Genomic DNA, 27,957 nt, shown 5'->3' with positions numbered 1-27,957 from the left:
TGTCTCATGTTGAGTCTAAGTGTTAGTAGGGCAGGTTGTAGACCTGAAGTTCAAAGCTGAAGTTCAAAAGTGGAGGGGCAGATCTGGAATGGTACAACGTGGTCCCCACTGACTGACCTTCATGTATTCACTAGTTCGCTGGAGAAACCAGCATGCTGGTACGTTCTGGCATCGGAGAGATAAAGATGGATAAGACCTTCTGTCATTTTTCAATTCACGATTACCTCAGAGGAAGCAGACATTCTTTTCCTCTAAATATTTTCTTATTGCTCGATGGATCCGCTCCAAACTCCTAGTGGAATCATGCCCATTTGCAGAGGCAGAAGTTCTGATCCCTATTGGCCCTTCCTTGATTCTTCACCTTTTGATCCTTGAACTTGGTGAAGAGCAGATCTTGCCCTTTTCAAGAGACATATAGCTGAATACTTGGCCCTGTTGGGGAAGCTGGCTCCTTGGTGACATTTCCAGCATCTGTAAGCAGAGAGTTCTGGTGAAAATTTGAGAATTAACTGGTGAACCACAGGTCCTGGAATGGGACTACAGTTCAGGAGTCAATGGGTCCAACTCTCACACAAGCAAAATTTTGGAAGTGGATGGGAAAGGCAAGCACCCTTTACGAAAGCACCAAACTTCTGTGTGTATCTTGGGGACAGTGGGAGAACCTTGAAGGGGAGATTTTAGAAATTCAGTATGTAGAACATTAAGGTCCCGGTAGCCCCTCGATGATTACGGTGCTGGTGAAGAAAACAGTGGCCAAGGTACCCCACAGCCTGCAAGGTTCATCCTGCCCTAGGCGGGAAGTTTTTCTGCTGCTGGCTCTCTCTAGCTTTAATCACGCGAGACAACAAGACGTGAGTGGGGAAAAAGCATGAGCTTCAGAACCAAAAGTTAGAGAAGTGCCTTCTATCAGCCTTTGCAACCTTGGGGATTAATGATTACCAACTCCCCGTGTTCGGAGACAATACGGTTGCACAAATGAGGGGTCTTGTCTTCAGGTCTCTCAGAACCGGTGGAGAAAGCGTCGGGACAAACGGGGGATAAAGTGTCTGGGACGCACTCCAGGCTGAGCCCGGGGCTTGGCTGGATGGGACTCTCAGGGTGGAGGAGCGCCCATCCCTCCCACCGCCGGTGGCGGCGGCCAGGAGGCAGCCAGGAGGCCGCCCGCAGGCGGGAAGGGGCCTGGAAACCTCAGAGCCCCGCGGAGAAAGAGTGCCTTGTTCCGCAGCCCCCGAGGGCTTTCCCCCGACTCCCCGAAGCCAGACATCCCCGCCCCACCCCCCACTGTCCATCTGTGCACACAGGAGATTTTTTTTTTTCTGGCCTGGCTCTGAAAGCGTTAATCCCGGAGCTTTTCCTACCGGTATTCACCTCCCACCCCCACCCCTCCCTCCCCAAGGTTCCTAAAAAAGGTGCAAAGTTTGGTCCCGATAGGGAATGAATGATCAAAGCCCAGCGGGTACTTCCTGTTGCCACACTATATATAACGCGGTGACTGCACGGGCTGCGGAGACGCACCGGAGCGCTCGACCGCTGCTGCTGCCTCCTCCTCCCAGCGCCTGAGGTTTCCCGGGACCACAATGAACAAGGTGCTGTGCTGCGCGCTCGTGGTAAGTCCCTGGCCCACGGAAGCGGGTGCTGGCGCCCCCGGCGCCTGGGGAGGCAGCCTGCCTCCCGGCCAGACCGCTCGACCTCCCCGCTGATGGATGGGGACAAAGCTTAGCTCTCTCGCGTCCTCGGAGAGATCTAGGGTCCGTTTGGAACAGGAGACCTCTTTCAAGCCAAATTGCTTCTCCTAGGGTGTCCCTTTACACTGGAAAGTTCCTGCTGGGTTTATGCAGAGGAGAGGAGTTGTAGACCTTTCGAGTCTGAATGATTTTTTATCCATTTTATTTACTGGCTTCCTTCATCTCAGATAATTAACACCCTGAAGTAGTCCATACCATCTTTGCTTAGCTCACTTGGCCATTATCATTATTAGCAATAAAGTAGTCCCTTAGAATCAGAGTCAGTGGGAAGGAGATGTCAGTCTTTTTAAAACTACTATAATTAGAATAAACTTTGGATACAGTTATATGATAGATACAGCATTAGGGCTCATTCTCCACTTAAGCAAATGTTATGGGAAATTTTGAATGACTAGCATAAGAGAAAAGATCATGCACTGTCACATACTTCTTAACTGTGCAATTTAACATTTTAGTAAAATTTTATTATTAAATGGCTCATTCCAGTTCTAAATGCCAATAAAATGGGGAAAATATCGGTGGGCTGTTAATTATGTTCTAAAATATCTTTAAATAATTGAGATTGAGCCCTGCATAGGGCTAAAAGTTCTTTTTAACATATTATTTGGAGAAAAGTGGAATCCCTGTGACCTGGGTTAGTTTCTTTAAAAAAAAAATAGATGTTTAACCAATTAAATGAATAAAGTTTGAAGATTGTTTTGTGCCCAGTGACTGACTTCCTTTATGTCACTAAAGTGAGGAATAGGTTGAGAGATGGATCAGACATTCACAAAAGGATTGGAAAATCCATATTTAAGCCACATATTGTTTTGAAAGTGTTGGAGTAAATGCTTGGACTTTAATATCCAACCCATAGTGAACACAAGGCTAGGAGTCTTCCAGTTTTCTGGGATGCACACACTAACTAAATAAATAGCAAACTCACTAAAGAAAAGGTAGGTTGGTCCGCAGTCCACATATAGGTACGCTAATTTTACCTACTTCCATATAGATAGATATAAATATCTAGATAGGGATATCATATACCTAATGAGGTTTTTCAAAGAGAACACTTGTGAGCTAGCACCCCGATCAAGCAACACCATATTACCAGCACCCTGGAAGCTTCCTTGGCTTTCTCTATGTTCAGAGAAATCAATATTCTGACTCCTAACACCATACATGAGTTTTGCTTCTATTTGAACTCTATGCAAATGGACTTTACACACATTTCTTTGTGCCTCACTGTTGTCTCTTAGTTTTATTGTTAAGATCATTTTCATTGTGGGATGTACAGTAGTTTGTCCATTTTTGTTGCTGTATAGTATTCCCCTGCCTGGGACAACACCATTGATTTAGTCATTCTACTTTCTGGCTGGTATAAGTAATCCTGCTAGTAACATGGGACACTTTTATTCTTCCTAGCCCTTAATATTCTGTTAAAGGTTTAATTAATGATGTACATATTGTCAGTGACTTAAATTTCAGAATTTCCACTAAATAATATAAGCACCTAATAATGCATATCTAAATAATAGACAAATGCTTTGATATATGGTCTGTATAGAAAGATAGATATTTATGTAGATAATACTAATTATGGATGATACGACGTTATCAAAAGAGAAAACTTTGCATCATGAACATAGTAAATGAAATAGGAAAGACTTCCCTTTCCCTCTCTCCCTGTAGTTTCTGAGATTGACTTTGTGTTCTAAATGATTGGAAACGGACACTGTGTACTTACACATAAAGAGCCAAATGCCCTTTTTTAAATACTGAAGTATAGCTGTAGGAACTGGAAGCATTACAGATATTTAATACTTTGTACCAGGCATGCGTGCCACTGGGCAGTAGAGACGAGGGGAAAACAAGATGGGCACCATTCCATGTGCCCATGGACCTCACAGCCAATGGAGAAGCAGATAGTGGACAACTAATTGTTCAGGTAATGAGAGTAGCAAATGAGCAAGTGCTCGGTGACCTGGGAATATAAAAGATCCTGTCCTCTAGGACTTATAAGGGAAGCTGCAGTGCAGTGGTTAGCAGATAGACCAAAATAAAATATCAGTGGGCATTTGATATATTATGGTGGGCAAGTTACATCTCTTCAGTTTCAGTTTTGTCTTCTTGAAAATAGAGATAGTGATATGCACACATGCTAGAACCACATAAAGTTTCAGCTTTACCTCAGCTTCTAGAATTATGCTCACAGATAACTGTAGGACAATCTAGAACCAAGTGGATCATGTATACAAAGTGCTGGGGATACTCTGAAGAGGAAGAAAGGACCACTAACTTAAATACCTTAAAAGAGGAGTAGAATGTTTCCTTGTTAGAGATAAAAATCACGGTGTCCTGAAACCTAAGAAGGGGGAGAAATAAAATTCAGTGGCGAAGTAGAGTTCTAGACTCTTTTATGAGAGCAAAGGGTGTGCTGGCGGAAGAGCAGTGAGGGAGCGTGATCACTGAGATTCATGCCATGGTTCTGGGCCTTCTGGAATGCTCACGAATAGAATTAAGCAGAGAACCTTTCTGCAAGGTGAGGTAGTCACATCAGCAAGTCATTTCCTTCATGGTTGCCCGGGGAACGCCTGATACACTGAGAACGTCCTGGCTTTGGCTTAGATTTTTAACTGGATGGCTGAAACTTTCCATTGTAAGTGCCAGAACCATCCATTGGCCGCCTCTATGCTAAGCTCTGAATTAATGTTATGATACTAGAACTTGGTGGAGGCAGGAGAAGGGGTAAGGGGTCCCAGATGCTCTTTCTCAGAACAACTTGCCCAATCTGTTGATCCTCCTTTAGGATAATACTCTTCCAGAGTTTTGGTTGTCTTGTTGTTTACTTTGGTTTTTATTCCTCCCCTAATCCCTACGGTTGAGTGTGCATATTTCACTAGCCCTTTGGTTTGTTTGTTTATTTTAAGAGAATGATCACTAAAGTTTCTAGAAGGATCTGACATATACACAGTCCAAAACAGCCGGGTCCCTGTCCCTAGCAACCTTCCTGGCCTCTGTTGCCTAGAAACCTTCAGCACAATTCCGAATTTCACTGTGGTCTTTAATTTTACTTCTTAGGCTTAAAACACAGTTGTCACAGCCCATGGGTTGGGAGGAAGGCTTTCCCTGCCAGATGTTCTGTCCGCTTGGGTCTAGAAGGGGGGCTGTGGCGGCGACTGTCAAAGAGACACCAAACCCACACTCCAGTCTTCTTGCTCTCCTCGTCACTGACTTGCCTGCTGGGTTTCTGCTTGAAGCAACCCTCAGCCTTCTGTCTGCGTGTCGTTCCCTTTTCAGAAAGCTTTCTGTGAAAAGCATTATTCCTATTAGCATCTCATTAACCCTTAGCATTTCCTGGACCTCCAGTTTCTCCTTTGAAGCCCAAAAAAGAATACTGGTAAGTAGATTGAAAAAAAACTAGTCAAGACCTTGACTAATGATGCTTGACTATCCCTTATGTTATTACTATAGAGCAGAGATGCCAAAATTGTTGGTGAAATTGTATGTTTTCCCTTGTAGGGCAGTGGTTCTCAGTCATATCAGACTTCTTGCAAGCACTTGTAAAGTAAATCCTTTGTAGCAACTCCCTTGCTCTCCTGAAATGAAATTTAGAGTACATATACTGTACCTATATACATATTTTTTAAAAAGTCAGTACACCAGCATAACTATATTATAAAGGAGAAATAAAAAAGTAATTTATTATACAATAAGCTTTACTAGAAGGCATAATGAAATAGTGATGTGTTGGCAGCTTTGAGTACGACCACGACTGTACTGTTACGAACCATGACTGGAGCACACGGGTCTCCTTGGGGCTCAGAGCTATGACCAGCGTTGGCTTTGGTGCCATGATTTTCTGAAATAGTGAAGAAACCTTGCTAAAGTTTTAAACAAAAACAAGTACAACCTGCTATCCAAATGTATGTTGTTGAATTCTTGAAAAACTCAGTATGTGTAAAAACCATGCACAAACCACTTTGTGTCTACATGAAATGGAGTTAAAATCTAGGCTCAAATGATGGTAAATAGGCTTTTTACTTGTATCGGTTGTCAATGGGACATTTGAGAGTGTGTGGAACATGGGCTTATTCTCGAACACTGAGGACACCTAGAAGAAAGAACACAGAGCTTCTGACAACAGAAATCCCTCACACATTTCTAGAACTTCCAGAGGATAGTGCCACTCTCACAGCGAACAAAGTATGGGTCCTTTGCACACACAGGTCTCCTTCGTCTTCATGTTTGTGCCCCTCAGGTCCCCACAGTGGCTGACACTAAAGGGGTGCTTGCTGAGTCAAAGGAGCCATGGTGAGATTTGTTGTTGTGTTGTGTAATCTACTGGTAATTTCCATGGATGTTCCAACAGAATTTAGCTTATTGCCAGAGACCTAGCATTCTAATGTTGGCTTCAATCTTTTTCAAGATATGAATATAACACTGTACCCACCTGACCAGTGTTTGAATATTCTTTTGCATATTTTTACTATTAAGTTCATGAAGGCTCATTCTCAAGCAAAAAAACAAAAACAAAAACAAAAACCTAGGTTTATATATTGACCCTTGGAGGTGCTGCCCAAGCTCAGCTGAACCTGGTTTTGACCAACCCGTTTAATTGATTCAGGCATGACATACTCATTTTTGGCGTAAATACATTTTATATGTTTGTAAAATGTGCCAATAGAGATATCAAAAGGGCATCTGGAGTTTTACAAAATTGGAGCTCAGTAGGAGCCTGAGCTGGACATAAAACATCTAGGTGTTATCAGTGTAGAGCAGGTTTTTAAAGTCGGGGGGGAGGATGATTTCATGTGGCAAGGGAGGAGAGAAGGAAGCAGGTCCAGGGTACGTTTCTGATACTGATAGTCTGGTAAACAAAATGCAAATATGAACAATAATAGCAGCCATGTTTAGAAAAGAAAACAAAAATCAAAATAAAACTTAGCAGCCCACAATAGCAGGAACTAGAGGATCGGAAACCCTAGCAACATCTGTAAACTACCCGTGCAAGAAGAAAGACTGAGGTATGGCCAACTTGAAATAGATACAAGGACAGTATTTTTATGTGACATGTAATTAGTTTTTGGAACTCACTACCACAGAATATTTTGGGGGTAACTAGCATAGAATGTCTAAAAAAAGAATTCTTTTAGACAGTTGTAAGGGATAAGAATAGTGTTACAACACATTAGGTAAGAAACTGTTTGGTACCTGCTCCCTCTCACAGTTACCTGGCCTCTTTAAATGAACATTTCAAAGTCCAGAATCATTTACAGACACAATAAAATGTTTTTTTCCCAGTGACAAGGTGACATAACTTTCTCAGTAGATTTTTTCACCCCAATTTTACAAAAGCACTGGAATCAGCCTGACCGTAAATGGATAGAAGACACAGGTGGAAATGCAACGCCATTCCTGAAGCTCTTCAAAAGAAAAAAAAAAAAAGTAATGTGCTCCCAATGGGCTTGATTTATTACTTCTTATTGTGATTTAAAAAATTCTCTCTTTAAAATTATAGTTTTAATACTGTGAAAACATTGTTTAATTTCCTTGAAGCAACTTCTATAAAAGTAAAAAGAATAGCCTTAGGATTCTCACATCAGTTTAGGCTGTGCCTTGGAAGCATTTTCTGTAAGTGCCTCTTAAACAATCAACTCTGAAATAGAAAAACAGGTGTCAAGATGAATTTAGATTTAAAGCAAGCCAGTAATTCATCTAAGCTTTGTGACTGCCTTTGGTAAATTCGGTTTTCTTCTCTGGTCTTTGATCCAAAATTCTCAATTCCCTTGCCACATAGTAATGTTCCTTTGTTCAGAAAAAAAAAAAAAAACACGTCTTTTATCCTTAGAAAAAATGGATATCAGAACTGTATCCCTTAGGAAGTTCTCCCTACCATGAATTGCCACCACCACCACCAAAAGAAATGTAATTTAGATATTCAGCTGTGGGACATACTGACAATGAGGCTTCTGTAACAGCAGATAAGGGTCAAGAAATTGAATTTCTCGGTTCTGCCATAGACTCTAAGGCCTAGTCCATGATTCCCATCTGGTGGTCTTACTTTACTCATCTCTAAATAGGGGTGTTAAAACAGGTGTACGCAAAAGGCTTTTTCAGGTTTAAGCTCTGTCATTGAAAGAATGAATTTAAAAAATGATGGATTATACTGGGTACTATTTAATGTTCCAAATGTGCAAAATCAAATTGACTTATTTAAATAAGTATTTGCATTGCAATACTTAAATATTTATCTAATATTAATATTCTAGAATAAATATTTAAATCAAACTTATCCCTAAAGAAATGTTTTCTAAAAAAAAATCTATCTTGTTGCAGTTGTCCAAGTCTCTTCTGCCCAGGTGGTTTCACGGGTAAGGGGTTCTGTTGAAGTCAACGAGGTCACAGGGGGAAGCGGCGTTTGAAATGTCACCTAATTTAAGCAGCAGGACTTGGTTTAGGATCAGAGATTCTTTTAAACCAAAAACTACTTTTCCATTCTTGAAGTTCTTGTTGTCTTGAGCTAGTATGTGGAGAAGCCATTAATGTGCCTATTTTTTATATTCCACTTACTTAGAATCCAGGTCCAAGACCTTCCCTCAGGGCTTACTGAAAAAATGTGTAATTACCGTCAGTAGCAATCTCCTTATTCTCACTGAGCAGATTTTTTTTTGAATTCGCATTCAGGAGGAGGAAGTACTTGACAATCGCGTACCTCTCTTTAGGATAAATGTCAAACCCTCAGGCAGATGAAGCGAGCTCTCGAGTAGGCTGGCAGGACTGTTCAATGCTCCCCTCGGGCGGGGACCCCTGCTCCCGCACTCTCCGCTGCCTGTCTCTGCTTTCAATGCCCAGGGAAAAGAAAAAAAAATCAACCCGATTGTGCTAAAATAAAGGTCATAAAAAGTATGAATGATGTTCATTGAGCGATGATATGGTTGTTAATGCTTTCTGTAAATTGGTCTCATTTCTTCTCCCTTCTAGAAACTTGGTGTAAGGATATATATACTTCCTCACCCCCTTCTGCTGGAGGTCGAGGGTGGCATGGTGTGAATAGTTCTGGCCAGTAAGTCTCTTTCAGATGAGAGCATTTAATTGCCAATATGTGAACCCCCCAACATTTTGTTCCCCCACAACTAGCCAGCCACATTCCAGATATTAGTTGTTGTGTCACCCAGGTCCTGGACAGAGGACAGTGCTAACAGCCTTCAGTGGACCCAGGAGGGATGGAGCATGAGTGAGAAGTACACCTTTGTACTATTGAAGCCCCCGAGATTTCGAAGTTGTTAGTGCAGCATAAAACCCAGCCAGTCCCGACTAATATACAGTAGCCAAACCCCCATCATATCTCTTTGAGGGGCAGTAACAGCAAAAGCACTTAAGATCACTAATGACCAAAATCTATGGTTTTAGGTTATCAATTTCAACTCCTTTTCCATCACAGGTATTGGTAGTAGGACTCCTGCAAGAACCTCTTCTGATGCTGAAAATTCAAAATTTAGGGAACTGAGATTACTTCCAAGCTTAGCTGGGCTTCAGCATGGGAAGGTAACCAGACATGCAACAACAGGAGACTCTAAATCAAACACCCTATTGTGTGAGAGTAAGCAAACGGGGATCGTGTTTTTTCCTTTTCATCGATTCCAACTGACCCTTCCTTTGTAGAGGTTCACTCATTTCGTCTTTCATCGGGACAACTTCTACCCATTTCAGCTAAGCCGAAAGCAGGAAACTGTAAAACAGAAAGGCCCCATGCTTAGAGCATGTATCCTCTATGAAAGTCACACACCGTGATTCACTTAATATTCACAAAAACCCTATCATGCAGAGATTTGTATTTATTTTACAGACAAGAAAACTGAGTAATTTTCCATAAGGTTGGTTACCTAGCTGAGAAGTTTTTTCCACACCGTAGGAGCTTAGATCTAATGGTTACTGAGTCCAGTGAAAAATACCCATAAATCAGAGCTAAGCCTCTGTGGGTTCCTTCCAGCCAGAGCTCTGTTCTCTGCTGGGGTTAAGAATGCCCCGGGACAGGACCAAGACGGCCAGCTCTGTGGGCGAAACGATGCCAATGTAATTTCTGTTCCTTTCCCTCCTATGGCTCCAGGGGGTCACCATGGTTTTTTCTTATTTGTTTTGAAATTAAATGCTTGGGCCTCTTTATTGGAAATGAGTTTTAAGCCAGATTCCTTAGGGAACAGAGCAAGAGGCCAACACTTATGTTTTAATACGTTATTAGAAAGTGCAATCCTAGGGAAGCCAGAGCGAGAGAAAGAAGAGGAAGGCAGGAAAGGGAGGAGGAGAGCAGATCAAGGGGGTGTGTTACTGAGAAGCTGCTGCTTCGTGCACAGTGTAACTAAAAGAATGGCCAGCCTATGGAAAAGAGTTTATTTGAGTCAAAATTTGGAGGACGTGCCCAGAAGCAAACTCTCAGCGGATTGAGCAACTGCTCTGGAGAAGGGAAGTTTTACGGTCCTTTCGTGCGTTTAGAATCAAAGGGGAAAACAAAAAGAAGGTCCGTGAAATACATTCATTGGTGATACATTAAGGAAGTGAGAGAAGGCAAAGCAGGAGAGCCTGTAGGACTGGCTGAAAAGCACAGTGGAGAAGCACACGCTTCTTTTACACTGGCGGCTCCAGGACAGGTAATAATTAACACGGCACGCAGAGGTGGACCTTGGGGCACAAGGGAACAGTGAGGGCTTCTGTGGTCTCTTGCTGGGGTGTCTGCAGTTGTGCCTTCGAGGAGTCTAGAGAAGAAAATTACTCTGACATTTCAATGGTTTGTTATCCTAGATGCATAGGAACGTGGACAGGGGCTCAAAGGTCAAGACTGACCTTTGCTAAGGAAGCTATGGGCCTGGAATGTGACTACCCGCCATGACCTGCCCAGTCAGGAATTCATGATTAGATCATCCTTCATGGTTACTTTCGGTCACTGAGCTTGTCAGGTTTGCCAAGTAGCCCCCTGATCTTGTCAGGTTTATTACATAACCCCCCCTTTTTTTTACTCTAGGTAGATAGATAGATGGATAGATAGATAGATAGATAGACAGACAGACAGACAGATTGTACTTGTTCGTTTATATCCCTATCTCCCCCATAAGACTGTAAGTCCCCAGAGAGAAGAATCAGTTGTTAAAGGCTTAGATTCACACAGGAGTGGATTTGAATCCTGGCTAGAGTGTGTACTAGCCCTGTGGCCTGTGCCAAGTTACTCCTCTTCTCTGGGAATCAATGTCTTCATCTATAAAATGGGGATAATCCTATTTCCTTAAAGATGGTTGGAGGGAATGGATGATAATAGCAAGGAAAGAGAGAGCTTAGTCTAGAGCCCACTGTGTAATAACATTGCAGTATACTAAGCTGTGATTATTTACCAGACCACACAGGGTTTCTAGTACGGTGTTTTATGTGCTGTAGACACGTAGTACGTATCCACATGTTTAACTAAGATGTCGTTTTATTTCATTTCTGCTTCTGGTTTCTATTCCATTTCATAGCCACCGTGGTTTTCCTTTTCTAACTTTCACCAGCTGCCCTTGACCATATATTGATTGAGCTTCATCCAGGTCATTAGCAACCAAATGAGATTCTTAAGATGATATGAGCCATGCACTATCTTCAAAGGAAAACACTGTAGAAATAAAATGGAATTTAAAAAGTGTTCTTAAAACTCTCCACATACTAAATGTATTGCCAATTCTGGGCCCCAAATGCCAGGGACTATAGATGAAAAACTCTGTGGATCCCACCCTGTGCTTATCACGTGGGCCCGAATGGACGTAATGACAAGGGAAATCACAACCAGCCCTCCCGTTGCATTGCAGTTTTTATAATTGATGTTATATCTCAAATCTGGGGATTAACAGAAGCCCAAGAGAAGAAATATTAAGATCTGGGAGCCAAAATATGTGAGATTTCCACATATATTCTTTGGAAAGTTTTAAGGGTTTACTTACAGGTTTTTTCTTTCAGAGATTTTTCCCCCCTTTATTTATTAATCCATCAAATGTGAATCATCTGCAACACTCCTTTGAAGCACCAAAGGCATCATAAACAAATCTGCCATGACAATTCCGGTTGATTCCAAAATTAAACAAGCTACTGCTGATTAATTTAAAAGCCTTCAAACAACTAAAGGAAAGTCTGAAGGGAACCAAAAAATCCATTTATTATTATTATTATTATAATATTTTCAGAGAGAGGCGAAGGAAGAGAAAAGAGAGGGAGAGGAACATTGATATGAGAAAGAAATACTGATTGGCTGCCCCAATCTGCAACCCAGGCATATGCCCCGACCTGGAACTCAACCAGTAACCATTTGGTTTGCAGGACGATGCCCAAGCAATTGAGCCACACTGGCCCAGCGAAAGCAAAAAAATGAAAAAAACCAACACATTTAATGTTAAGTTTTACTTGTAGACAGTTCTTCAGTCCCAAGGGAAGCAAAATAGTGTAGAATTTGGCCCAGTGATTCATCTAATAAATCATAATTGCTTGTATTTTCTTGCCCCTGTTTGCTGAGCAAAAGAGGTTGGCAGCTCACCAGTTCTGCGTAGATGAACGGATTTAATTCTTCTGCTGCAGACGCAGTCCCCTGCCAAACAACGGGCTGTGGTGGAATTTATTAAGGAGTGGTGGACCCTCACGTGGGGAACTGCAGCGGCAGATGAACCTCCCCAGCGAACAGCGTGCTTTTTTCACACGCTGACCTATAGAATGGAGGCTAAATGCAAAGAGAACAGTTCAGGCAAAAATGAAGGACGCCTTTCCAAACTTCTTCCTTTAGGCAAATTGTCATCACTGTCATTTTACAGATGAGAAAATTAGAGATTTTGTGCTTGTCCTTGCAACCTTGACCCTTACATGTGGATATTTATCTGCATCTATATAATCACCAGTAATCCTAATTACACATAGTAGATACTCGTTCACCATGTCTATTGGACCGAATAAAATTAAATTAGCTGTATTGAATACTTGCGATGTGTAAGACACTGTGTTAAGCATTTAAGGAATATGGAGACAAATACTTTTCTATTAAGGCCCCTGGAGGAAACTCATGGAACTACTTTGAAACATTTCACCTAGACCAAGAAAAGGATACCGGTTGGAAAGACATAGAAACTGATTTTAAAAACAATTCAGAGATGCCTTTTCTGGAAACAGTTAAGAACAGGGTAGATATAATCAACTTATGGCACATTTTAGGAGTGTTACTTCTTTATGGGGCGAGAAACTTGAAATTACTTCCAGGAATGAGTCTGATTCAAAATGTCTCCCATTTCTCATATTGTGTGTAATTAGCATATATGATAATGCTTCATACTTTTCTGGGACCTTATTTTTTATCAAGTTTCCTTGTGTCTTTTAACTCATCTAAAATATAACATTTGTACAAGGATATTCTCCTGTTGGAGGATTATTCTCACTTTAGAGGTAAGATAGTCTCGTTTTACAGGTGAGATAGTGGCCCAGGTTACTAACCTGGTCTAACTGGATCTGGACCCCTGGGGTGCATATTCTGCATGCAGGTGCCGAGCTGAAAGTGCTCTTGTCAGTTCAGCTTGGTCTAATTAATTGCCATGCTATATATTTTTAAGTTATTCATTTTCCATTTAGTATTCTTGAAACTCCCTGTGATAGCCCTCCTTTTTTCTAACCACCTCTTTTCATCCCGTCCTGCAAATGTTTATAAGTCCCAAGGATTAACAGTTTTGTACTTTTGGCCTGTGTATAATATCATTGCACAATGCCATCTGATCTCTTTTTTCCTGGAGTCGTGTATGTGCATATAACCCCAAAAGCTGTGTCCTTAGCTGCTTTTCTGTCCTGAATTTCATACCTATATCTATTTGAGTCTCATGGGTGGGAGATATTTGAAACTAAATTCATTGTCTTTCTTCATAATCACCTCCTTTCTCTTTTGTCACCAATTAATGGCAATACCACATACCTAATAGTTAGGATTCGTGGGTATGTTCTTCCATTGCTCTTTCTAAGCCTCACCCCCCATTGCAGACAGCCAATAACAGATCTTATTTGCCCCTTTCCCTCCTCCATTACTAGAGTCCAACTTCAGCCCCTCCTCATTTCACACCTGTTTCTCTATTAAGACTTTTCCTGATTCTCTTTCTCTTTTCCTCTGCAACCAATTGTTTTGCAGTGATTTATGAGTATTTTCCATGAGGCTAGGCTTTTAGATGAATGCTCATATGAAAGAGGAACATTAACTTATTCAAGTCCATCGCTTAGTAGTGTTTCCAGAGCATAGAAATTGTTTCAATAAGTGTTTGGAGATGAATGAATAAATGAGTTATTTAAGGAATGGGAAAAAGTGCGAAGGAACTACAACACTATAAGACTATAGAAAATCAAATAAACTAAACTCCATAGGAAAAAAACAGGTTGGCTTATATTTTTTAGATGCTCAAATGAATGAAGAGTGAAAGAATGAATGAGTGAATGAATAAAAGCCCTACAGCTGTAGCCCAAAGCTACTCACAACAAACATTGCTTTATCTCATAAACTTATTTAAAATGTTTCATTTCATTCTGTAGCAGGCCTTGATAAAAAATATTGGAAAAAAGTTATTTTTTTAAAAAAATAAGCTTTATAGCACATACTGAAAAAGCTCTTTAGGAAACTCACTATAATATACTCATATATCCTGAAGGTTTCCTTTCTTGGCCAAGATGAACTATAAAATGGCTTGGTTTCCAAACTGACCAGCTTACCTAACTCTGGGTAGTCCTCAAATAGTTTTCTGCGGCAAAGATCATGACGAGAGATCACAAAAGGAACTCCCAAACCAAGTAGTTATTTCCAGCTTTGTGTGGGCTCCTTTTAATGAATTTTCCATAAATGGAAACCCAGTGGGTCACTCATGGTTCTGCACGCCGCAGGGCAAGCCCAGCGGTATGGGCCTGGCTACATTGCATAATGCAGAAATAAACTTTGCCGCAGGAAGTGTTCTCTTCTTTTGTCCTTGAGAAAGAAGCAAGCACCCACAGAATGCTGTAGTCAAGTCACCTTTCATCTGAGAAACGGCCTTCTCAGTAGTTTTGGACAAGAGCCAGTCTTAACACAAAGAAAGAAAAGTCAACATCAGTTCACCTGGACTTCAAAAGGCTTTGGTTGATCTAACTTTCATGATCTCCTAACCCTATGCTCCTGAGTCTCAGTGAAAAATCAGCACTTTAGGGCTACTTCTGGGGCTGCATGAAAGGCCTAGCATAAATGAGAGCATTTGGTAAATGTTAAAGGACTTGGACAGAAAAATAGTATTCTGTGGCACATCCCCTGGGTCTGAATTCTGCCTCCCCTAATTGTTATGACCTGGAATGGTTAATTACTCATTGTAAGGCTCATTTTTGTGATTGGTGGAGACTTGATGATAATGGTAAAACCTCCTAAAGTAGGCACAAAGCAAAATATACAGATTATTTTTTAGTCTACTGCTGGGCACAGAATGTTTGAAGTTAAGAATTTGGTGATTAACTGAAAAATCAGTTACATCTTTTAATAATAAAAATTATGCACATATATCTTAAATGATTTATTTTGACTTAAAACATTTAAATAAATATTTTATCACCTATATGTTGAGACCTGGCCAAGGCCTTTCTTGGAATCTGTGTTTGCTAACATGGGACTCCTTTCTTATGAAACCCTCATCTGCAATGCATAGCCCATTCATTCATTTGTTGAATTTAAAGGTATTTGTGAAATTAACTGATTAGATAACTTTTCTAGATGTGTTCACCAGTTTGTTTTTACAATTGTCTCAGCTCCTTCAAATTTCTGGTAGGTTTTCAAAAGAAATATTTTTAATTTTTGTAGCACATCTTTACCAACTCATTCCCAGAGCATTCTGTTTATTTTATATAGTAAAAGTCATTGTCTTCACCCATGTTTAGCGGTTTACATAATAGTTCATGGAATTACCTAATGATAGTTACACTACAGCATTGACAGATACATATATATCAGGAGCGTAAGCAGATTCAGCATCAAACACACAACTGACTTGTTAAGTGTGCACCCGCACTGGTAGGGGCGCACAGGAGCAGCATGCTGGGGGACACGGAGTGCAGGGTGCTGGCTCATCGGTTGCATTTACAGAGGAAGGAGGAGGCATGGGTCATTCTGAAATGTGGAGGTTGGTAGAGTTTCACAGTCAAAAGAACTTTCACAAATAAAGCAGTGAAGAAAGGAGGTACAAAGGGGATTAGAGCAAGACCTTTGTTTCCAAATTCATCGGCCAATGAAGCCCTATCAACCCGCAGAATATGACAATGGGAGATTCAGAAAAGGCTTTAGAGGACAACTCATTCAATCCACCCACCCCCTTCGTGCACTGCCATCGCCCGCTGACATTGGGTAGGTGAGGAAAGACATTGGGTTTGAGATAGAGAATTCTTTAACACTGTCCAACATGAAACATGGAAGGAGAGAGGAAGAACAAAGCTATGAGAGATGGAGCCTGAACTGTCCTTTTAAGAAATGAGGTGTCGGGGCTTCAGGGAGACTTTCGGACTAGAGGGAAGCACCCGATTGGAGAACTCTTGCTCCCTTCAAGGAAAAGGGGTCCACACCGAAGGGTGGATGGGTAGGGGATGGGAGGGGAAGGGAAGAAAACTGGAGAGAAGATTCCATCTAATGTTTTCTCCTAGAGTCAAGCATAAAACACCAAAAACAGAGCCCTCTTCTGCAAAGAGCTCTTCACGCTTCTGCCGATGCACCAGCGCACATGGGCTGGCTTTGCAGATGTTTCTCCGTGGTTATGCAATTTACACAGAACAAAATGTTTTGAACTCTCATTAGATTTTAAATATTATCAGCTGGCAAAGGAGATAAAGCCAATCTTCAGATGATCTGTTTTCCTGTGGCGTCTTTTTTGCTGCATTTCCAGGAAATGCAAAAGAAAGCAAGAGAGAAGACTGGTGAAGAGTTCTATTAATCTTGTATAGTAACTGGTTGCAGAAATTTTATGTGGGAATTGGGGCTAACCAGAGATTGAAACCTAAACATCCAATTTTGGCCACACGGAGTTCTGTCTTTTCACCAAAGTGGAAAATTTTCAAATAAAACACAGAGGCCCAACGGAACTTACTGAGAACAAGTCTTCAGTTCCCCAAGGCTTCCCTATTTTTTTTTAATATATAGGACAATTCTATGCAGTGGCCTTGGAGAAATTGCCTTCACTAATATGATTGCTCTCTAATCCTTAAGTCAACCTTATTTATTTATTTTTTCTCTGTGGATGCCTTTCACCTCAACTTCCCCGTATTTTGAAGAAAAGGTAACTAATTTCCAAAGCATGGTTTCAGGAAACCAACAGTGTCATGTCCAATTGCCTAGAAAAAGACAAATCGATTCAGCATTCTGGTCTGATCTTGTATTTGCGGGGGGTTTTCCCATCGTGTCCCCTCCACTTCTTGCTAAGGGAGATCAGAGTAATGCTAAATCAGGGGACACAGCAGAACCACACTGAAATGGGGAAGGGGGCATGATGGGAAGTTGGGCTGGGGGAGGTCTCTGGACTGCTAGCCCCACCAGGAGGGGGCTCACTCAGCAACAGCATGCAACGCAAGCATCTTAAAAGCAACAAAGCCTTTAGAAACAAACAGCAAGAGAAAAAAAGCATTTCTTTCATGGTCTTTGCAAGTTGCACCAGGAAAATTTTTATTTCCTAGCATTGAGGAATTTTAAAATATCCACGCAAAGGGCCTTGAAAGATATAGCATAACATGTTCAAATGACCAAGAAGCAAGAAGATCATTTCATCTTGTTTTGTTTCTTTTAAAATACTGATCTTTACTTGTAATTATTTATTTCTTCTCTGCTGTCTGCCACTTCGCTGAATGGTGAGCCCTTGAAGGCACGGATCTTTTTTTGTGTACAACCCTATGCTGAGTACCTTCTGCAGTGCCTGGTATGCAGTGGGTACTCAATAACTGTGTGTTGAATGAATAGATTCCCATGTATTTCTGAGCAAACTGGTACTTTCACCCAATTCTGGGTCACTTTCCCCTGAAAACCTCAGGTTATGAAAGTATCTTGAAAAGACCACCAGAACAGCTCTGCTTTTGCACCGTATTCCAAATTTGTTGTTTAGGAGTCCTTCACACCATAGCACTCTAAACATTTCTCCTGGATGAAAGGTCCATGGCCCGATGGGGGATATTCTGTCCTTTTCACCCAGTTTACCACTCACATCAGGTCCAGTCGGCCCTGATGCTTGCTGTGTTCCAATAAGAAGTAAATGACATTGCTCGGATTCAAATGCCCAAATGCTTATTTGAAAAGGCCATCTTTACCTTTGTCACTCCTAATTCCAAAGGGAGTGCTATTTTCCTAGTTTGGCATGCCTTTCCCAGGTCAAGGGGTTTCTGTGAAATGCCCTGAGTTCCGCAAAGAAGAGAGTTTGGAAAAATTTATTATGTTTGGCCTGCCACCTTCCCAAAGCCTGAAAATAGTCACTGCTGATCCCTTTCCCAAAAAACAAATAATAAAAACCAAACAAACCACCCCCTACGCACAAATAACACTATTTCTTCTGAGCGTGTATTTCCTGTAATTAATTTGGAGAACTACTTCAAGGCTTCCCATAGAAGACCCTTTGAGATTTAGAATACAAGATGGAATACCTAGTTAGATGGAATGCCCTCCCCAGCAGCACCCTTCCTCGCAACACCTTCTTTCTCCTCCTCCTCCTTCTTCCTTTCCCCCTTCCCCTGCCTCTTTCCCTTCCTCCCCCTCATCTTCTTCTCTTCCTCCTCTTTCTCCCCCTCCTTCTTTTTCTTCTCCTTCTGTTCCTTGTCTGCCTTTTCATATAGATTTCTTCCTGCCATATGTATGAATACTTATGAAACCCTGCCTGTTCCCTGAAGTTTTTCCCAGTTAACCTGAAGAGAGGTAGTCATTTAATTTTCTAGACCTCATTGGCCTATAAGAGTCAAGACTGGGCCATGTGATGTTCTGGAGGAAACATCAGTCTTATGTCCTAGGATTCTTTCCAGTGGATTGCAAGCTTTATAGAGACAAGGATCGTGCCTGACTCGCCAGCACATTCCTGGTGCATTCCTGGTGCATTCCTGGTAGGCTTGTAGGGCGCATCGGTGGGAAGAATGAATATTTGAGCCATCAGGATGACTGTTGATGTAATCGTATTTTGCACATCTCCACCTCTTGACTTCACTACGTGTCTGGAATCATTAAGTCTTAGAGTGGGTAAACTGTAAAGGAGATATCGTCTAGTCCTAACCATGGCTACTGTGACCTCCTCATTTAAATGTTGTAATCTCTCCCCTCACCTCCATGGTTTTAATCTCTTTTACTTGCTCATTAACACTTTTCCTCTAACATATGATTTTCCCGTGGTTTGTTATTTATTTTCTTGCTTCTCCAGCTGGATTGTAAACTCCACAAGAGCAGGATTCCTTGCCTGTTTTCTTCACTGCTGTCCCCCAGTGGCCCAGAACAGAACCTGGCACATATTAAGGGCTCAATAACTATTTGTCAAGTGAATAAACATTAGAATTACTTCTGCATATGGGCTGCGAGAGTTTTTCTTAAATCCCAAGCCCAACTCCATACCTGTGGAATCAGGACGTTAGGGGTGTGGATGCCAGGAATCTACATTTTTATCAAAGTGAGTGGTGTGGCTCTTCCGAAAACCACTAGCTCACCCAGCTCAGTCACCTAGAAACAATCCCGAAGTCCAGGGAGATATGGTGTCCTTGAGGCCATGTGGGCTATTTAACGGTGCACCTAACTGTGATTATTTCTTTTCTGAGGAGCTTTTGACTCCAGTGACCTCTGAGCTGGATTTACATAATATAGGTTCACTGCCATTACCATCTTGGTCTTTGAGATTAAGCTAACAGAGGCAAAACTCTAGTCTCGGAACTTCTTTGTGGTGCCGTTCAGAAGGCAGGAAGTTCATAAAGGACACTTTGATGTCTTTGCACAGAAGAACCACCCTATTTCCACGCTGACGTGCCACTATTTCCCTTCTTCCAGTTCCTGGACATCTCCATTAAATGGACCACCCAGGAAACATTTCCTCCGAAGTACCTTCATCATGACCCAGAAACCTCTCGCCAGCTGATGTGTGACAAGTGTCCTCCTGGCACCTACTTAAAACAGCACTGCACGGCAAGGCGGAAGACCGTGTGTGCCCCTTGTCCTGACAACTACTACACAGACACCTGGCACATCAGTGACGAGTGTCTGTACTGCACACCAGTGTGCAAGGAGCTGCAGTACATCAAGCAGGAGTGCAACCGCACCCACAACCGCGTGTGTGAATGTGAAGAAGGGCGCTACCTCGAGGTGGAGTTCTGCCTGAAGCACAGGAGCTGTCCCCCTGGGTTTGGGGTGCTGCACACTGGTACGTACCAGCTTTCACCAGGCCGCCAAAGTAATTAGGACCCTATGAAGTCAAGTGGTAGGGAACGTTTAAGGGGACACTTTTGTCTGATGATATCACAGGAGAGCAAATTGCAAAGGTAATGGAACCTGCGAGGTATATACAATGTGTCTGGATTGCGGCCGCGTGACCATTTCTCAGAGCAATACTCTGCTGCTCTAGGGTGATTTAGTGACAAATCTCAAATGCAGCAAATTGCTCTCTAATGAGATGCGTGATGGATTGCTTTTTTAAAGGGACACTCTGCGCTGCCCTGTTTATAACTGATAGATACCTCTATGTTTCACTTCCGTGTGGACAGCTTCAAACTGTGGTGCTTTTGGACAAACATCAGGAATCTTAATTGATACCAGGAGAGTTATTATGCTGATATTGATGACACTCTGGAGTGCTAACAATGAACAGTTATAATTAATTATTCAAAAAATGAGAATGGCTAAGGGAAATGCATTTCATTATTAAAAATGAAGCCAGCCCTTCCTTTGGCATGGGAGTTTAGTATCTGGGAAGATAAAGACTGTAGCAGTATCTCATCAATGAGCTTATTCTTTATCTTAGACAAAGCAGATTGCCAAGCCAAGAGTAAATACTTGTCTATAAACAAAGTGCTTTCTCTTTTTGCATTTTGAACAGCATAGGTTAAGGCCAGTGAGCACTGAATCTTTTAGAGCTGCAACACCATTTTTTTCCCTACCAAATTCACAGAGCTTCTGTGTAGTCTCTTAGCTTGGGAAAATCAAGAGTAAATCACTTACTTTTTTGGAGGAAGTAGTAATCAGTACAGATTCTGATTACTCAGTTTGAAGCAGTATTTCTCAGCCTGAATTAGCCAACATTTTGGGCTGGATAATTCTTTTTGTGGGCAGCTGTCTTGTGTATTGGAGAGTATCTAGCAACCTCCCTGGTCTCGTCACTCCACGCTCCTCCTGCAGTGGTGACAACCAAATATGTCTCCAGACATTACCAACTGCCACTGGTTGACAACCCCTGGTTTAGAGGATGCTAGTTATTTGTAACTATTTTAACTTCCAGAAGTTGTGATATACAGAGTCCTAAATTCTTGGATGACAAATACAAAACAAACATATTCAAAAATTGAAATCTATTGTTTCTTAAGCTGTGAATCTTGTAAAATTAATCACAGTAGAGGCAAATTGCATGAGAGTTCCTTGAAACACCTTGAGTATGAGTAATTAAGGGCAAAACTGATGACACTTCCTAGTTTTTATCGGGTGATACTTTCGGACACAAAAGCTAAGCCAAGTTGTAGGAGGGAAATGCCCATCTGACAAAAATAAATTTGCTGAATTCAATTCAGTAAGTTGTATATGTGGAAAAAATAATGAAGGGACCAGGCCGCTTGGAAATTAGAAAGTTTTGAAAAAGAATGGAAATTGCAAGGATTTTTCTCTCATGAGCACGGGACGCTGTTTGTGCAATGAAGTGAGCTGGTAGCCAGAGGGCCGGCACAGAGATGCGTGTTTTCTTTCATGGCACCACAGTGGGCTTCTTTACCTCTCACTCCCTGGAAACCCACAGGGCAGTTCCTCGTGGACAATAAGATATGTCCATCCCAAGGAGAAGGAAGGACTATGCAAGGTTAATCTAAAAAGTATTTAATAATCATTCTTTTTTTGTTGTTGTTGTTTTTAAGTCAGATTGTCTTTGTATTTTAGTCACTCTATCTGTTAGTCTTAAGGTTCTTATGTCATTACTTATGGCCAGCATGGTGAAGTTCTCAACTGTAGAACAGAATTCTTCTCATCATTATGACATTGAACGTTTGGTCTGCCAGATTATACTCTTTATGTTTCCATTGATATTAAAAAGGCAAGATCATTTACTTATATGGATGAACCTTTCTTTATAAAAAGTTCTATCAGTTATAAAACAGGGAAGTCCTACCCAGCAAGGTCATTGTATAAAGCCTCCAAAGACACCAAGAAACTTGACTTCTATCATTCTTGGGTTTCTTTTGTTCAAGAACTGTAAAGCCTAAGCCGCCTGAAAGAATGTCACGTCTTGTACTGATGACTTTCTCACTGGGATGCACGCAAAGACCCAATCCGTTGATGTTATTTGAATAATGCCAAGTTCTTCTTTGTGCAGTTGGCTTTCCAGACCATGTGGCGGTTGGCAAAGGGAGACTTGGATCCATGTGTTCGAGTCCCTTTATTTCCAGAATATTAGCAATGAAAGAATACCATGGAATCCCTGCCCAAGAATCTTCACTTAGGATGTTGTAGAAATTGATGTGGAATTGAACATCATTCAAAAAGGGGAATATAGTAAGAAAGTACTTTAAAAAATATTCCCCTCTGTCCGTTGGTTCCTAAGGCGTCAGTCCCTGCAGAGCCGGAGGTGACGTTTAATATGCGGAGGTTTCCTGCCCGTGGTTCCCACCTCCCATTTTTTTTTCTGCCGGCCCTTCCTCATTTTTACTGGTCAGTGCATCGTTGATCCCTTTTGAAGAAGCAGGAGATGAAACTAGAATCAAATCCTTTTGCTTTTTTCCCCCGGATTTGATACACTGAGATGGGATGTTCAAATTTCTAATAACTGAAGTTTATTAACTTTCTGTAGCTTTCATTTGTCCCTTTCGCATTTGTTATCTTGCATAAGCCAGAATTGGCCTCTAAACGCTACTTTTGAATGCTGAAATCTAAATCTGTTCAACTAGCTTACACTAGATGGAGGCATTTTCATATGCAAATATGCTCTAATATATGATTTATCCATGAATAATAGAGTCAAGGGTTTGAAGGTATTTATTTTGAATGGCACCTTTAGTTGTTGTCTGGTTCAAGTTGGCCTACCAATGATTTCTCCAGATTTGTCAAGTGTTTTTCCACCACGAAATAAATGCCCTTGCAATCACCCTTCCCTGAAATTTTAATGACTAGACTCTTAAAACTCAACCGTTTAAGCAAACGGTATATCATCTTCCATTTACTGTGTAGCTTAACTGCAGGCTTACGCTGTCTCAGTCAGTGGCCAACTTTATTGCCACCTTCAAAAGTTTATTGTAATGCTGTAAATTTTTACTTCTCAAGGTTAGCATGCTCATGAGTTGCTTCACAATGAGGATTCGGGAGAGAAAGAGCTTCAGCGGGAACGGAGGAGAACCGAGGGACGCGGTTCAGTGGGCACCGATTTCAGAGAATGATAGCACGGCAGTTACACACCATCTATCCCGCTTCTCCCGGATAATTGCGGGAAGGACGTGGTGGCAGCACTGCTGACGCTATAGCACACACGGGACTAATGAGCACCCTCCCCTCTCCCCTTCCCTCTCACATTTGGAAGTGTTTTGTGGGCAAGAGCAAAATGAACTTGTGTCTGTATGGCGAGGAGGGGAGACCGCCCAAGGGGCTAACCGGAGAGCTGTGTTCTGTGTGTCTAATGAAGTGAAAAATGAGAATGCCTGAAGTTTGATACGACGTCAATAGTAAAAACGTAGCCAAACAGCCATTAAAACTAAGTGAAAAGTCTTTCTAACACTGTGTTGAGGGGATCTACTGTGAGAGCATTGGAGAGGAAGGTGCTAAGTAGCGTGGTATTTTCTGCAGGGACCCCGGAGCGAAACACAGTTTGCAAAAGATGTCCAGATGGCTTCTTCTCGAACGAGACGTCCTCAAAAGCACCCTGCAGAAAACACACAAACTGCAGTGCGTCCGGCCTCCTCCTGACTCAGAGAGGAAATGCAACGCATGACAATGTGTGTTCTGGAAGCGGTGAACCGACTCACATATGTGGAATAGGTAATTATCAATCAAATAATTGTGCTACCTCTGGCCACATGCTTGGTCAAACTTGTATTTTCCCCGCCTTGAATGTTAACCAGCCATTCTATTCTAAGACTGTGCATCACTGCTAAAGCCACACTCAAAGTCCTTCAAAAAGTGCTCGTTTACTCAGAGTTCATGTTCCAAACCCTGATTTTCCTCCTTTCACACTTGGATCGAATCTCACTCCTGGAGAAAAGGGTGGTGTCGTGATTATGTCTGAGGCCACATTAGCAGAATCCAAATTGCAGAACTTTTTGTTATGTATTTTATCACTTTCAAGAACACCTGTCTTATTAACTCAAGTATAAATTGTGTCGAGAAGCACAGTAACATACGTTGATGACAAATTAGAAATGTAAAACTGGCTTTTTTACCTATGGTGTGGCTGTGTCTGTTACACAGAAGTTCCAAGTTCCCCTTTCCTTAAGCCCTTCATTCAGGATGGGTCACTGGCTTAGGGCTCAAGTAATCGAAATGCACCCCATGTTGGCGAGGGCACCAGTCAAATCAGTGTCCTCACGACATTAGTGGTGGGAGTGACACCTTCTACCTTCTACCAAGGACTCATTACGCCAAAGATAGTCTGTCTTTTAGCATTCAGCTAAACAACATGGTGAACCAGCCTGACTCTCCCCAAGCATCTCTTTGTATTACACAGAAGTGAACGCAGCACAGGACTGTGATTTGGGAGATTTAAGTTCCCAGTCCAGTCTCAATGTTTTTTCACTGTGTCACTGAAATCATAGTAAGTTGTTTAGCCTTTCTTCTTTCTTATCTAAAAAATGGAGTAAGGGAAGGGGTAGTAGGGAAGAATGACTTCTAACTTTAACACTCTCTTTAACACATGTAGCATTTTGGTTTTGCCATCCATTGAGCACTTACTGTAGGCTTTACAAAAACACTGCTAAGGCTCCGCAAGTTTAATCGAAGGCGTGAATGGCAGAGCCAGGACTCAAACCCAGGTCTGATGAATCCAAAGACAAACTCTCACTCCTTGGGATATACTGGCCCTACGCAGACACGCAGGCTGTCGCACCTCTTTTCTAAGTGACATGTTTCCTGTGTGTGACTATTTTCTCATTCAGTGTATGTTCACACATTTATATCTATTGTCATTCCCAGAGGTAAACAGTGTGTTTGTATATGTACCCAGAATAGTGCACCAGGGTGCACGCTATTGCAGAGTACTGCCCAGCTCCTTTCAAAGCAACGATTTAGCACATCTTATACCTGTTTGGGCGCTGATCTTGAAGTATCCTGTGGGCACTAGGTACACCTTTAACAGAAAGTTAATATTTACATTAAATCATGGAATCTCTGCTGTATTCTATTTATAGCACTATTATGTTCTTATGAAATATTTATTAAACTCTCTCCCCCAGAAGGCCCTAAAAGACCATAAGAATGGACAGAAGTCCAGTTGCGTTGGCAATCTCCCACTGCAACCAGTCAAGAGAAGGCTGGTTTTATTCACAGTTTTCATTTTAGCACGTCTTATCTTGGAAAGCTCCATTGCGTTGGTCTTTACATTTTGGGTTTCGGCCAATAGACTTCCAAGAGTCCAGTTGTTGAGCGAATCTTGGTTTTTCCCCCGTCCCGTTAGATGTCACCCTGTGCGAGGAGGCGTTCTTCAGGTTTGCTGTTCCCACCAAGTTCACCCCTGACTGGCTCAGCGTGCTGGCGGACAGTTTGCCTGGCACCAAAGTAAATGCAGAGAGTGTAGAGAGGATAAAAAGACGACACAGCTCCCAAGAACAGACTTTCCAGCTGCTGAAGCTATGGAAGCATCAAAACAAAGAACAAGATATGGTCAAGAAGATCATCCAAGGTATGCTAACCTGAAATAGACAAGTCAATCAGAAATGAAAGACGCCCTTCAATCATGGATTTAGTTGCGTGGACGATGTTTCCTGTTTGGAATTAGTGTTGTAATGAGAACGTTTACCCGAAGTGACGGTGTGGACGCTGTTCTCAGAACCATCGTGCAGGGTTTTATTTTCACCTCCTCCACATCCCCCCGCGCAACTGTCTTTTCAGAGTGTACACAGAAGCCACAGCGCCTTTCTAGAGCAGGGTGTAGACCTCAGGACATTTGACTCTAGATCCCTTAGCAGTTTTATTAGCATGCCCTCTGACCTTCCTAGAAGTTCTTGAACCACTTTGAACCTTACCTTGCATTTCCACCAAGAAGCTCTGTTGTATTTATTTGGTCATTCTCTCTGGAGAGCCTCCCGGTATCTCAGAGACATCCTCTCGTTAATCCTCACAAGGCAGCCTATTTCAAAATTACCATTTTAATAGCATATGTTGTAAGGATTAATGAGATAAGGCCTGCAAAATGTTTGAGCTTCTTAGAAAAAGGGGCCAGTTAAAATCACGTACTCTCATGTTTCAGAGTTTTCTACAGAATCTCCTTTAGAAAGTGAGTGTTTGTGTATGTGCATGTGTGTGTGGTGGTGGTGGTGGCGGTGATGAGAGAATGCAAAGGGAAAAGAAAATTACATACAGTGTGGACTGCAAGCTGTAGGTTATACAGCGGAAAGAGTTCTGAATTCAATTAGCAGTGGGAGGACATGCCAGAAAAAAAATGAGGGAGGCTTTTTGTAATGCAGACAATGTCAACAAGAAAATTCACTCTCCTCTCCGCTGGAGTTAAATAAGTCCTCCAACTACCATAAAATCCTCAAACATCTGAAACTAGGGCAACAGATTTTGGGAGACTTAACATTTTTGGCAGCCGAAGGCATTCACTTGTGCGAAGAGTAAACTTTTCTCCTGTTTTTGGCAAGCCAAATGTATTCTTTGAAAGTATAATTAGCCCTAAAGCAGAAAGAAAAGGAAGGAGAGAATCAGAGACTGTGAGAGTCGGAAGGGACCGAATCCCAATTTTATAAATGAGGACATTTCAGCCCAGGAAGACGAACTGACTTGCCTTAGGGCTCGGATACTAAATGACTTATGTCATTAATAGAAACATTAGTGACTCCCTCTTATGTTTATGTCCTAGCTCATTACAGAAATATTCTCTAGGCTGCGTGTATCCTCACGTCCCTGAGCCTCATAGTATGGGGTTTTTACATTTTCTCCTCATTGGTGGTAAATCCTCTTGTTCTCTTTATTAAAGACCATTTGAAGCAACTAGCTCTTTTAAAATAGCACATATGTTAGATATTGACTAATGAAAGTTTCTATTACAAAATACCTCACTAGAATACTTTCTGTTTTTCTGAAATGTTACGGTTTTAATTTCTCAAAAGTTTTTTTTTGAAAAACTGAGAATGATGTGCCTGTAATTTTCTACCAGAGATTCAAAATGAGGGTTTCTCACTGAGCTTTGTTGGATACCTAGAATATACAGCATATTGTCTTACAGTAACACAAAGGAATATTTATCTTAGTTCTCAGAAATAGCTAGCATCTCTTAAGCCCCCCTCCAAACAACTGAAGTCAAAGGTTATCCCTCCAGTTCTGACACATGGAGAACCTTTGCCTCGGGTGCCTGTGGTGGCATTAGAAGAATGGACGTGACGTGGATTCTCTCTGTGCTTTTGCTCCGTGCAGATATCGACCTCTGCGAAAGCAACGTGCGGAGGCACATGAGCCACGCAAACCTGACCTCCGAGCAGCTCCGCAGATTGATGGAGAGCTTGCCAGGGAAGAAAGTCTCGACAGAAGACATTGAGAAAACAACGAAGGCGTGCCAGCCAAGTGAGCAGATCCTGAAGCTGCTCAGCCTGTGGAGGATCAAGAACGGCGACCAGGACACTCTGAAGGGCCTGATACACGCCCTGAAGCACCTGAAAACGTACCACTTTCCCAAAACGGTCACTCAGAGTCTGAAAAAGACCATCAGGTTCCTTCACGGCTTCACGATGTACAGATTGTATCAGAAGCTATTTTTAGAAATGATAGGGAACCAGGTCCAATCAGTAAAAATAAGCTGCTTATAACCAGAAGTGGTCGTCCGGCTGTTTCCTCACCGTGGCCCAGATCCGATGGATG

General features: G+C 41.9%; 1 protein-coding gene across 1 annotated transcript; it reads left to right on the top strand.

Annotated features, from left to right (window-relative positions):
* The first annotated feature begins 1,280 nt into the window (after positions 1–1,280).
* TNFRSF11B (TNF receptor superfamily member 11b) lies at positions 1,281–27,957 on the top strand. Its single transcript, XM_028533849.2, has 5 exons — positions 1,281–1,607; positions 19,759–20,128; positions 23,737–23,928; positions 25,559–25,783; positions 27,517–27,957. Exons 1-5 carry the CDS (start codon positions 1,578–1,580, stop codon positions 27,903–27,905), a joined length of 1,206 nt encoding a protein of 401 aa, XP_028389650.1. The 5' UTR covers positions 1,281–1,577; the 3' UTR covers positions 27,906–27,957.

This window comes from Phyllostomus discolor, chromosome 7, assembly GCF_004126475.2.
Source record: "Phyllostomus discolor isolate MPI-MPIP mPhyDis1 chromosome 7, mPhyDis1.pri.v3, whole genome shotgun sequence".
In the NCBI taxonomy this organism is placed as follows: Eukaryota; Metazoa; Chordata; class Mammalia; order Chiroptera; family Phyllostomidae; genus Phyllostomus; species Phyllostomus discolor.
This window is presented reverse-complemented; position numbering and strand designations above follow the sequence as displayed.

Bases quoted from the DNA above. Each gene is read 5' to 3' on its own strand.
- TNFRSF11B (XM_028533849.2), top strand. From the start codon at position 1,578: ATGAACAAGGTGCTGTGCTGCGCGCTCGTG. The intron at 1,608-19,758 runs GTAAGTCCCTGG...CCCTTCTTCCAG, and splicing joins TGCTGTGCTGCGCGCTCGTG to TTCCTGGACATCTCCATTAA. The intron at 20,129-23,736 runs GTACGTACCAGC...TATTTTCTGCAG, and splicing joins GTTTGGGGTGCTGCACACTG to GGACCCCGGAGCGAAACACA.